The 13,741-nt window shown below is 24.4% G+C and overlaps 2 protein-coding genes across 4 annotated transcripts; both read left to right on the top strand.

Moving 5' to 3' along the window:
• The first annotated feature begins 849 nt into the window (after positions 1-849).
• Positions 850-2,836, top strand: LOC128962964 (solute carrier family 66 member 2-like). 3 transcript variants are annotated; one of them, XM_054309411.1, is made up of 7 exons: positions 850-1,244; positions 1,393-1,525; positions 1,587-1,723; positions 1,828-1,950; positions 2,149-2,196; positions 2,352-2,568; positions 2,626-2,836. In XM_054309411.1, the coding sequence occupies exons 1-7, from the start codon at positions 1,082-1,084 to the stop codon at positions 2,810-2,812; spliced, it is 1,008 nt and encodes a 335-aa protein (XP_054165386.1). In that variant the 5' UTR covers positions 850-1,081; the 3' UTR covers positions 2,813-2,836. The 3 variants fall into 3 exon arrangements, with proteins under 3 accessions (XP_054165386.1, XP_054165387.1, XP_054165388.1); XM_054309412.1 differs by lacking the exon at positions 1,828-1,950; XM_054309413.1 differs by lacking the exons at positions 1,828-1,950; positions 2,149-2,196.
• A 5,971-nt stretch (positions 2,837-8,807) lies between these two features.
• Positions 8,808-12,159, top strand: LOC128962397 (probable cyclin-dependent serine/threonine-protein kinase DDB_G0292550). Its single transcript, XM_054308768.1, has 3 exons — positions 8,808-9,036; positions 9,100-11,200; positions 11,678-12,159. Exons 1-3 carry the CDS (start codon positions 8,974-8,976, stop codon positions 12,157-12,159), a joined length of 2,646 nt encoding a protein of 881 aa, XP_054164743.1. The 5' UTR covers positions 8,808-8,973.
• Positions 12,160-13,741: the final 1,582 nt, after the last annotated feature.

Here is a 13,741-nt window from a genome sequence, read left to right as displayed (position 1 = left end):
CATTAAGTATTATTTAAAAAATTATTTTAAAAGTTAAAAATTACTAAAATACTAAAAAACTCAGTGTATCATTAATGCCTTTATCACCTATTTTTAAGTATTTAATACATTATTATTTTATTTTTTGCTAAAATTTAAGTTTTTATTAATTTTTAAAATTTTTTTTTTAAAATATTTATTTTTGTTAAAATTTAACTTTTTTTTATTTTTGTTAAAGTTTTTTTTAGTATTTTTGTAAATTTTACCTATTTTCCTTGGAATTTATACGGGAACTTATGGGAATTTTATCGAATTTACATGGGAATATTCGGGAATTTAAGGGAATATTAGGGAATTTTCTCTTGACCCCCCCTTGATTTTGGATTTTTGAAAAAATTGCCGTTTAAAAATGCAATAAAAATCTTACCCCACCCAATACCCCCCCCCCCCCAAGATTTTTCGAGAATTTTGTAAATTTTACCCCGGTCTACCCCCCTAAAATCCAAAACCTTGCTTAACCCTGATACAGTATATATACTGTACCAGTAGTGCAATCAGCTTTTCACTATTAAATGTTATAAATTATATTATATAATTTTTAATTTTTATAATAATTTATGCACAATATGTACTGTACAATAAAAATTACAAATCTATTGAGCAATTATTATATATAAAATTATATTTAAAAATATATTTTTATTAAAATACATTATTTATTATATTTAATAACTCGTTATCATAATCATTATAACATGAATTTGAATTAATATTGTATTTTCATTGAATAGATTATCAATAGATTAGATAAGTTATACAGTAGTAGTTAGCTATGGCTGTAATGTTTGTTTGACAACACAACACATGATTTCAATTAGTTTTATAAACGGAAAGTAATGTATTTGTTGTCAAATGTATGCAATGATTGTGAGAACCAATTGATTGGTTGAACAGCACTTAAGTGAGAGTTTATCTCAATTATAATCAATGACTTTAACAATGATATCATTTTTTCTGAATATTATTTTAAACCATTTCTACACTTGAAATGTCTTTTATTTTTCAATACAATCACTTGATTTGATTGACAATTAGTGATCATATGTTTACAATCATAACATTTGTAAACAACTATAGTATTGCATCAAATTTCAAGTCATTAACTAATAAATCATTGGCAGCGGTGGTCACACATATGGATTGGGTTAGCGATGAATGGCGTGAATTGTCTCTACCGGAACTGTTGTCATACACAGCATCTGCAGGTATCCTATCATTTGATTAGACTATTAGACTATAAATAAAGCCATTATTGATGATTATTGTGTGTCATATAAACAATTTAACGATTATATCATATATGGAAACAGTTTTACAAATGAATTAATTGATTTACCATTTGGTGATTATTAGGGATAATCTTTGGAGGAGTACTGCCATATGTCCCACAATATAAACAAATCAAAGACAATGACTCTTGCGGTGGATTTTCAACATATGTTTGTTTGGCACTACTCTTAGCTAATATACTTAGAATACTCTTTTGGTAATAAATATGATTTGATTTTAAATGACAACCAATTGATCGATGATTTGTTGTTTAATAGGTTTGGTCGACATTTTGAAACACCACTTCTCGTACAGTCTATTGTTATGATAATAGCAATGATTTTGTTGATAGAGCTATGCATTCGAACCAATAATAAAGATCTATTGATTCCAAACAAGAATCGATTCTTCATTGGTATTCATTAATTCATTAATTATTATTATTATTTAGTTTTAGCGCATTATTATTGAATTAATTTTATTTTGAATTGAATTATAAATTGATTTCTTCCACAACAGAAACACTAAAATCACATCCAATTAATAACCACTTAATTAATGATAAGAAATGCATGAATGATAAGAATAGCATGAATTACATAATAAACCCAAAATCGGGTTCAGTTTATTTCATTGACTTAAGTAATTGAAACTTAATTTTAAAGAAATATTTATAGACTTAGACTTTGAAAACTTCTTTAAAATAAAATTTCATTTTTCAGATATTTTTATTAAAATTACATTTCTTATCTTTATTTCTTTTTAAACAAATATATTATAAGTTTTCTCATTTATTAAATATCTGATACATATCTCTTGTGTTCAAAACTAACTTTTCAGAGAGTAGTGATGGAAATGTTTGCAATTTTCAACCAAAAAAATTTTTTGGTAGGTGACGGACCTTTCCTCTCCTAATACTGCACCCAAACTACACTTCACTAATAAAATGGTTTTTCCAAAAATGTTTTATAATAAAACATTTTTGCATTAAAAATTTGCGATATTTAATATACAGTTTATTACATTTATTTATTTAATATTAGACTTTGATGTACGCTATTTTTGGCAATGGACAGATTTTATTAGTTATATTGAATTTTTGGCCACATTTACTATAATCACTGGAGTTTTAATCTATATAATGTTAGACGTATCAATTTTTGTCGAAGCCATTGGTTTTTTATCTGTTTTTATTGAAGCTTTATTAGGAGCTCCGCAACTAATAAAAAACTATCAAAATAAGTCAACACTGGGAATGAGGTATTTATTTTAGACTAAATACTATAATATATTTTCTAATGTATGCTTTATATATAGTAAGCTAATGGTATTCATGTGGACATTTGGTGATGTATTTAAGACATCATATTTTATTATAAGACAAGCACCGGTACAATTCTGGGTGTGCGGTTTACTTCAAGTTTCAATTGATCTGTTTATTTTTGGACAAATTTTATATTATAGAAAACCATATAAAAAAGTTTCAAAATCTTATATTCATTGAGATTTTTATACATTAAAATACAATATACTGTATAATAAATGAATAATATATGATAATTCTGATATCAAATATGTAATAATTAATATTTTTAATATAAATTTATTTTAACCTCGAGAAGAGCTGAAATTATTTTTTAAGAAAATAATATATATTTTAATATTCATATATATTTTTATTATGCTAATCATCTAGTCTTATATTCATTTATATTTTAGTCATTATTATTTACTTTATATTTTTGAAAATAACTAATTTTAAATATATTTAAGAATAAAAATTTATTTAAAATTATAAATGTTTACTATTTGTTTGTCTATTATTGTCAATTAAAATGTCTAATAAAATGAATAATTATTTTAAAAAGAGTTCAAATTTTGTTCATTTGAATAAAGTGTTACCTAAAGTAATATATTTAATAGTATATTGAACTTTGAGAACAAACACCGGTAGCGATGACAGTGAGCTCAGGTATCACAGGTATAATCATTTAACAACTAATGTTTTTTGCTGTAATTATTGCCAAAAATTACTGAACCATAGGTTCCGATAAAAAGAGTCAACTTTTCTTATGTCTTGTAAATTTCAAAGTTTTATAGCAAAATAAAAGTGTTTCTCATATCTTATACACTGTTATCAAATTTTATTCCTACAACATGATTGGCTCTCCATTGTTACTCTGGTAAATAACGCGCGCAAATACTGGTTTTGGGGGGAAATGAGCACATGTTTTGTCATTTGATAAAATACAGTATATGTTTAAATGTGATTTTTAATTGTGATATTAAGTGCAATTATTATTTTAAATAATAGTTTTTTAATAATTATTAGTTTTCAATCAATCGTTTATATATCTAATTATTTTGTTAATATCTTTAATCACTAAAAATATAAGTTATATGTGAAATAAATGCTCTAATAATTATTTATATTAAATTATGAGTAATTACAGTGATGAAGAAAAAAACTTTATAATTGAAAATAATACTATATTTAAATATGAAAAAAGTGAAAAAAATAAATCAAGAGATAAATTTATTCAAAAAGAATTTGAAAAACATTTTAATAAAACATCACCTCATCGTTCAACAATTAACTATATACTTAATAAATATACTAAAAACCATACAGTTTCAAATAATCATAAAGTGGCTCATAAAAAAACTGTAATAATTGATGAAAATATTGAACTAATTAAATCAAAATTAGATACTTTTAAAAGTATTAATAAATTATTAGCTCACTTAAAACAAATAAATATAAAAATTAGCTATGGCTCATTGTATACTATATTAACTGATGAACTATTGCTATATCCGTATAAAATTCAATTAATTACTAAACTTACGGAAAAACATAAAGAAATGAGAAAAAAATTTTGTGAAAAAATGTTAAATACTTTAAAAGACAACCCAAGTAAGTAACTATTTATTTTAGTGTTTTTTATTTGAAAGAAAAAACATATATTGTATATAAAAATAATTATTATATAAATAAATTGATTGCAAAGTCTTTAACCATTGAGTGAGAGTGAAAACTGTAGTTTTTTGAAAGATAAACACAGAAAGTAATGCAATGTCTAAAAATATTTTATTATTATCAGATTATTTAGATGATTTTTGGTGGTCTGACGAAGCCCACTGTCATTTGGATGGCTATATAAATAAACAAAATTTCAGAAAATGGGCTACTGAAAGACCTACTGATTTTGTAATTGAAAAAACTGCTCATCCTGATTATGTTACAGTTTGGGCAGCTATTTCAAAAAAAGGTAAATATTGTCATACAGCCTTACATTTTAATAATTTTATATCTAAAAAACTGTACATTTTTTTATTTTTTAAATAGGAATAATAGGCCCTTATTTTTTTGAAAATGAAGATCACAAACGTGTTGTGGTCAATCAAATTACCTATCGACATATGTTGGAAACATATTTTATTCCTCAATTACATAACTTCACTGGCGATAAATTCAATAAACAAATTTTTCAACAGGACGGGGCCAGTTGTCACACAGGTTAATTAATAAATTTATGTAATTCAATCACTTAAAATACACACCTATGCTATGATATCAGCCGTTCATTCAATGAAACAATTATTTAATTTGATTCCCTCTAATGTCATTTTTTTATAAATTTAGCTATCGAAACACTTAATTATCTTAAAGAAGTATTTGGAAATCGTTTGGTTAGTTTAAAAACAAATGATATTTGGCCGAGTAGATCACCCGATCTCACACCTTGTGATTTTTACCTATGGGGTGCAATTAAATCTGATATTTTTCAATATAATACATTACCTAATAATACTGAAGAGTTAAAAAATAGGATAACAATTGCTTTTCAAAATATTCGTCATTCAACATTTCCTAAACTTATAGATAATTTTATTAGAAGAATTGATGTCTGTTATAAAAATAATGGCATTTGTATTAATAATTTAATTAAACATAAATAAATAAATACTAGACATATATTTACGAAAAGTGTTTAAATTTTTTTTGACATTTATTTGTTATTATAATTCGGGGGTTTATATTATAATATTATATTTATGACATTATTTATGTAATAATTTGCTATATAGTGTATTTTTAATCTTTATTGTCGGAATAATGTTTGACAACGGTGTAATATTATGAATTTATTTCATTAATAGAATGCTTTAAAAATTTTGTTCAAAATTTGTTTTATTTCATATGAATCAGTGTTTTAATGGCTGATTTAAGTTTAACTGATTTAAGTTTAGGTGATGACAAAGTTAGAAGATGTACAGTTGTTCAGATACAACAATCCGGCAACAAATCCAATGTTACCAAAGTTAAGCCAGAAGTGACCAGTTTGGAAATCAAAGACGACTCATTGTCTCCTCATTGGACACTATGTGTTCCGTGTCGTCCACCACAAGCTATGGATGATTCACTTCTTGATGATCTGATTCCAGATATTTCATTAACATCTACTATAACAACAAAAATGACAAAACACGAGTCGATGAATGAAAATATAATATGTATTAAAAAGCCGTCGTCTCCTGTATTTGACACCCAATCGATATCAATAGAGGACAGACTTAAACCTAAAAGAGACGATACTTTTACCAAACAGTTCAGCGATTTTAAATCAAATGAAAAATTTCGTGAATCAGATCTAATTAGTAATTCACGGAAGTCTCGCTATATATTTCTTTCGCAAATTTATCTTATATTTCATGTATCCATCACTATATGTCTTATGAAATATAAAGGTTAATAATATTTTAGTTTTATATAATTAGTAAATGATTTTTAACATTGACTTAACTATTATATTACAGATAATGAAATGAGTTTTAGTGATATTATTTCAAATAAAGCGATGACATTAATATATTTTGCTTATTTGCTGCTTTTATCCATTATATTAATACTATTGTTAAGATGTTATTATTTATATAATGATGAAATTGGACTCAAAGAGATTAGAAGTGGTAAGTCATATAAGAGTTTCGTAATTATTAAGTTTATGTTTGAATTGAATTTATTTTTAAAAAAGATAACTATTAATTACATTTAAAAAATTAATTGGCAGAACAATTAGCAATACTGATGGGAGCATTAGTTGTTGGTGTAGTAGAGATGGCATATTTGACACTAGAAATCATTTATTGTATCAATGAATTTAATGTTTTCATGCCTGTCCTCAACTTTGTATTTACACTTTTCTTAATACATTATCTTCTAAATCAGGTATTATAATCAGAAATTTATTAGAATTTAAATATTGATAAAAATAATTTATTAAAACGATTTGAAAATTATTTCAGACAATACAAGACAGACAGTTGGGTCTCAGAAATATAGTTATCTCTCATTTACTTTCCACACAAATCTCTTTATGGTTAATCAGTTTTGTTGCCAAACCTTTACAATTGTGTTATTTTGGTAACAATGGAAATCAGAAAAATTCAACATTTCTTGTTTCAGTAACTAATACCACGGATTCATTACTTCCGTCAAACATATCTTACTTAATAATACCAATTATACATCACTACAAACTATTAACAATATTTATTTTGATAACAATTTGGTTTACAAATAATCAGTCGAAGATTAACTTTATTAGAGCTAAACTTTTTGATGAAGAAAGCATTAGTGCAGCCTTTTTGTCGGCTAAGAAGTCTTCACTTAAAGGATTGGCAATCGGTTTTGTGTTACTTATATTGACAATTGTCGTCATTTCATTTGAAGATAAATCTTTGATTAAATTGACACATATTTTTATACAAGTATTATATTTTTATATAATTAATATAACAATTATTTTAATGCTTGAAATTATTATATTTAGAGTATTTCATCGATTGCTTCACTTATTGGTCTGATTGTGATCCGAAAGAAGAAAAAATATCTCAATTATAAATACAAAATGACTTTTTTGGACTACCATTTCATAGTCTACCCAACACTACTGTCCGCTTACATATATGGTATCACTCAAGTAATAACAACTTCAGTGTCAAAAGAAAAACCATTTGAAGACATAATCAATGGATTAATACTTATAATTCAAATAAGTTTACAATCATTTCTAATACGTTTAGAGAGAAGAAAGTTTGTACACTTAAACCAAATATTTATTATTTTATTTCTCACTAATTTAAGTCTTTGGGTTATTGAAGTCTATAATATATCGGATCATATTTTCATATATAATACCATTCAAAATGAATTAATTGTATTAATGATATTTGTATCACTCAATAGACTATATTCTTGTCTTATATTTTATCAGTTTTACAAAAATAAATAATAGTTAAAACATTGTAAGTAATTATTATATAAATTTTAAAAAAGTCATATCATTTAATCACAAAATTTGTATGAAATGTATAATCATTCATTCATAATGTATTGATATTATATACATATATGTATAGTAATTATAACACTTATTGTACTGTAATAACAACAATAGTGTTCATGAATTCAAACAATCATAATTATCTATATATTATATATATATCTAAATTAACTATAGTTTAATATAAGTAATATAAACTACAAAATGGTGAGGAAATGTATGCAAATATCACTTAATTCAAAGGATAAGCCTTAAGATATGCCTCAAGTTATTCAATGATTGGCGGCATTCAAGTCATGTATAACTGTTGAGCGCATCAATGCATCCAATGAACTGATAATTGAGACCTAATATTAACCCAATAGGTAACCAAATATGAGGTATAGTATAGTTAGGGTTGGGATATACTATGTTCTCTCATTTAAAAATTATTTTTCATTTTTGTTTTTTGTATTGTTTTTTCTTGAGTTATAAAAGACATTATAGATATTTTTTGATTTAGATAAAAATATTAAATAAATACAATGTTTATTAACTATTTTCATAAACTTTATATTTATTAATTTTAATGCATAAGTGCTAAAAAATATTCTTAATTATGATTTTATCCAATATATTTATATTTTAATTGTATTATTTTCAATTAAATTAAATTCATATTAATCAAGCACTTTTATAAAAATTATAATTTGTCTTTGAAATTGATAGTTTTATTTATTCATTAAATTATTAAAAATTGAGATAAAAAATGAAACAATAATAAAATTAATTAAAATGTAAAATTAATACATAATATAATTGTTATAATTATTTTTTTTTATAATTTTCTAGTGATTTACTTAATATATATATATATATATATATATATATATATATATATATATATATATATATATATATATATATATATATATATATATATTTATTTATTTATTTATTTATTTATATATATACTGTATATATATTATATGAGTGGAGTAATGCATATCTTCAAACTTAGCCAACTCTACCAAACATTTCAATCCCAACCCTATATATATTATATTGAGAAAAGTTAAAACATTGTTAACATAGGATCCGGTTTTAGAGTATTGCTATGCTTTAGATCTCTAGTATTGAATAATTGAATGTATTTTATGATCTATTGTTGGCTTCAGATGTCTAGTGTTATCACTGAATGTCTGTATTCAACAAAAGCGTGATTTTTGTCTCAATTATTGTTATAATTGTTTACATTATGTGATGACATGAGTTGATCCACTCTTTAGTAATGTTTTTATCTTTTAATTGTTGATAATTTGATTGAAACATTGAAATGCCTGACAATGAAATCAATGACAATATCAACAAAAGACCCAAAAGAAGAGCCTCTCAACGGGTAAACCATTTGTTTATTAATTATCATTGAATTGTTGTTTACAATAATGTCTTATACTGTTAGACATACATCGCCTACGAAAACGCCAGTATCTGGTCTTCGGAAGACAAAGATCTCAAGAAAGCACTTTTGGCGTCACTTCAAGACGTGAAGAAGAACACATCCAATGCAAAGAAATCTTTTAATAAAAAGACTTCTGTTATCAATAGTTCTTATAATAATTGTCAACAAAATAGCACTAAAGATAACGACTCATCAATAGTTGCGGATAACAATTGCGGTCTTTTGTCTAATGACAACAACAATGACAACAATGCAGTCAATCGTAAGGCAAAGGTTTCCGCACAACGAAAGTTCGCACAAAGTTCAGGCTATACGACCACCAGTCCTGTGGTCACACCCGTCAAAACGGCATTTGTGACCAATAATAATGTGATTGAATTGTTACCAAACCAGAAGCCAAACACTGAAGACTTTTTAACATTTTTATGTCTTCGTCGATCATCAATACTACCGGAAAATCTGGACTTTTTTCGGTTCAATGGCTCTCAAACGGAAAATAACGAAAAGAAATTTATTTTACATTCATCTGATGAAGAAACTGAAGACAATGATAAATCGGTTCAAAACATCAATTGTCGTATCAAACCATGTCTTGATAGAAGAGAAAGTACTTCTAGTAATGTAAGCAAAACTAACTCTTTTAGCAGCAAAGCAAGTGTTCAGGTCTTCAATACTAAAAAGTCGGAACAAAAAACATCAAATAAAAGTCAGACACTAAACAATAATAAGAATAATAATAAATGTGTTGTTATTGACAATTCAAATCAAAATAATTGTAAAAAGATTTCAAATAAGATAAACAAAAGCAATGCTAAATCTATTTTGTCTTTGAAAGAGAAATATAAACAACAAAGGATTGAAAAGAATTCATTAAATCCGTCCAAAACTGTTAATGCAATTATTGTAAAAAGTGATGTGAAAAACATTAAAGACAATAAAATTAAAGAAAATAGATTAGAGACTGAAAGGATACAAACGAGACAAATGAGAAACAATTTATGCAAACAAGTATCAGATGAAATACTGGACACAAAAATGGTGATCAAGAAAGACATGTTTAAAGAAGTGAACTCTAGTTCATCGGGACGTGTCTTACGTTCGCACCATTCCTCACATTCTCCACATGTATTGAATCGTTTGTTATCAAAAGTGTCCAATAATTTAATGATTCGGAAACAGCAGAACATTAAAACAAAGAAATGTTTAAATTCTAGTCAAAGAGCAATCAATCTTAAGAAAAGAAAAGCCAGACCTGTTGTTCCTCTCATTGATTACTATTTTGACAGTGAATTTGAAAGCGATTCCGATAAGAAAGATAATAAAAGCAACAGAAAGGGTAAACTATTAAATAGTACTCAAAATAAAACTCTTTCTAAATATAATCTGAAAAATAATTCAAATAAAACAAAACTAAAGTTTAATGCAAAACACGTGTCTTACAATCAAAAAGACACACAAAATGCACTGAAATTGTCGAAAAGTTTGGTAAAAAGTGGCCAAAATAGTAAAACTAGTCTTAAAACAGATACTCGACGACAAACAAGAAGTTTTCGTTCAATTTCACCAATAAAAGACAAACAACTCGAAAGAGAAATGCAAATAAAGAAACAAATTATTGAAATCGAGAAAAAACACAAACGTTTGCGTCGATGTCCTTCTGATGAAAGTCTTCATTCTTCTACATCAACGAGTAGTTCGTCTTCAGAATCATTGCCAAACTCGTTCTCGTCTTCGTCTAGTATTAACAAAACACGTTTAACGCGTTCTTTAGAACACTTAAAGAAGATTCGAGACATTGCAGCCAAACTCAAAAGAGATAATAATAATAAACAAAATAAAAACAAAAACAACTCTAAAACAGATAACTCGAAGAATACTAAACCCAAAACAAATGGCAAACAAAATGTTAATAAAAGTAAACAAGAAATTCAAAAAACTAAAAGAAATGGAAATTGTGACAAAAACTCAAAATATGTGTCAATTATTAATAATAATAATAAATCTTTAAAACCAGTGAAGAAATTGACGAAAAGGGTTATTAATAATAAAAACAAACGACGAAAAAGTGAAAGAAGTGATACAACAGATTGTGATACTGAGGGTATTGTAGCTTAAGATGCGTTTAGATAATTGAATCAGACGTACAATTTGTACAACTCTTTTATAACTGAATTTATAGCCATTTATATCCAATCGTTATGTCATTGTTTTTGTGCAAATATCTCATTCACTCACTCTTTTAAATACACAATAATACAGTAAATCATATCTTTTTAGCTAAAAATCAAGGACTAAAAATTAATCCATTTGAACGGTATATTTACCACATATGTTATATTTGTCATGTTTTTAATTATATTTACTCGTTTTAATTATTAGATTAGTAAATTGTATTTATCGTAATTGTAATTTTTGAAATTTTACAAATAAAAATATTCTTAATTCTTAATAATATTATTTGATATTAGATTAGATATTATTAGTTTTGTTTTCTTATTTTGGCTATAGATTTGGTTTTATTTATTTATTTATTTATTTATTTTTTGTTTTATTTTTTTTTAATTTAATTTTTCCAAAGGCAATGATCTAATGAGCGAAATGAATACTGAAGACTCAATGGCCTCTATTTATGACGAAGATATGGAAAGAGCTTCTATTGTTATACAAGACATGGCCGACGATATGAATACCCATTTAGTTGACACATCAGAACCTGATCTCCAATACGGCAGTACTGAACACATACAGGGATTGATGACCTGTGAGTTTTCGGGTGCCTTTTCAGATGAAACGGTCACTACTGCCAGTGCCATACTTTTACCACAAGATTTTCAACATTCACAATATAATTATAACCAAACAGATGACACTCATATTAGATCCACAGTCGACGCCTCTACCAATACTACTGAAGATGACATTTTTAAATCTGATTCCGAATACGAATCAGAAGACGATATTCAGACTTCATTGATATATGAATCCAATTGTCAAACACTATCTGTTGGCACACAAACTATAGTCAATACTAGCGTACAGACCGATGGACTTCTCGATTAATTATATATTTTTTAATTTATTTTACAAATTATTTTTCTAACTTAAAAAAAATCACAAATATTTTTTAAAACAATTTTTAAGGAATATTTTGCACATTTTAAGTAATTAATTTTATATTTAATTCATAAAATAGTAAAATTGTTATATTAAAATTTATGCTATTTTAATATATGATTATTTTAACAGAAATAATTTAAACTTAATTAAAGGTCTCATTAATTATTTACAATACTTATCAGAAATGATGCATATTTATTTTTTGTATATTTATTTTTTTTTTTTGGAAAAAATTTACAGATTTTAGTATAATCTTAAATAAAAAAATAAATCTATTGAAGTTTTATGCAAATAATACATAAATGTTATAAATGTTAACGAAAATATAATGTAATATATTTTTATATTATCAATACATTATTAGCATTATTGTCTATTTATAAAATTTATTTATTTTATTTTGACTAATTTATTGAATATTTGGGCTCAAATAAAGAATTACATTAATTATGGTTTTATATTTTGTATATTTTATTTTCTCAATATTTTAGTATCAATTTATTATCTAAACTTATAAAAAAATAATTTTAATCATACAATGTTTATAAAAAGTTGGGATTGGTATCTAATTTATACGTACTGTATAACAATTCCGGAAATAATATATAATAAAATTAAAATTCATTTAAAAACAGAAATAATAAATAAAAACTATTAAAAAACAATTACCGAAAATTTTTATCACAAATCAAAGTATTATTTTACGATAAATTGAATTAAACTTTGTTAGTAATATAATAGGAATTATATTTTTTTATATTGATAATAAAATAATGATAATTATAGATATCACTTACCGATAGTTTTATTTTTTTGCAAACAATATTTTTACGATACGTTACCGTAATTTAATATAATTACTTAATAAATATTTAAATACTATAATTTATAAGCGATTTATTTTTATTAAAGTTATTGAATCATACAATAGTACAGTACATCATATTAATAATTCTAATATATTAGTTTTATATATTTATATTAAAACATTTCAAATAGTTTATAAAAATCTAATAATTAATGAATAAATAATTTATATTTTTGATCGTATTATGTTAAATAAGCTCTCAAATTAAATTTTGTACTTTTAATTGAATAATAATAAATAAATATAAAATTATTATTAATAGTAGATTAAATATAAAAATTTAACGTATATTACTAATTAACAATTAAGTGGTTTATAATATATTGATATTATATACATTTTCAACAATATCTTATAACCTTGATTAAATATTAAATAATAAAAACTATTTATTCTAAATGATTTTAATACCGTTTGTTCTTATTTTTATATTAACTCCTAATTTATAGTTAGCTTATCTAAAAACCTAATTTATAATTATAACATTTTAAGCGGTTTTTTAATAATTATAAATAATAAAAAATAATGTAGAGATTTTTATAAACTGCCAAAAAAAAAAGTTATCACAAGCTATACACAAATTATACAAACAAATATTTTTTTATAATTTCTAAATCAGCAAAATGTTAATATAGATAATTGAACAAACCGTATAGA

The sequence above is a fragment of the Oppia nitens genome, unplaced genomic scaffold (genome assembly GCF_028296485.1).
Source record: "Oppia nitens isolate AA-2021 unplaced genomic scaffold, nextdenovo-longstitch-racon4-pilon3 scaffold6_pilon_pilon_pilon, whole genome shotgun sequence".
Lineage (NCBI taxonomy): Eukaryota > Metazoa > Arthropoda > Arachnida > Sarcoptiformes > Oppiidae > Oppia > Oppia nitens.
Note: the sequence above shows the minus strand (reverse complement) of the source record. Positions and strands in the feature narration are given on the sequence as shown.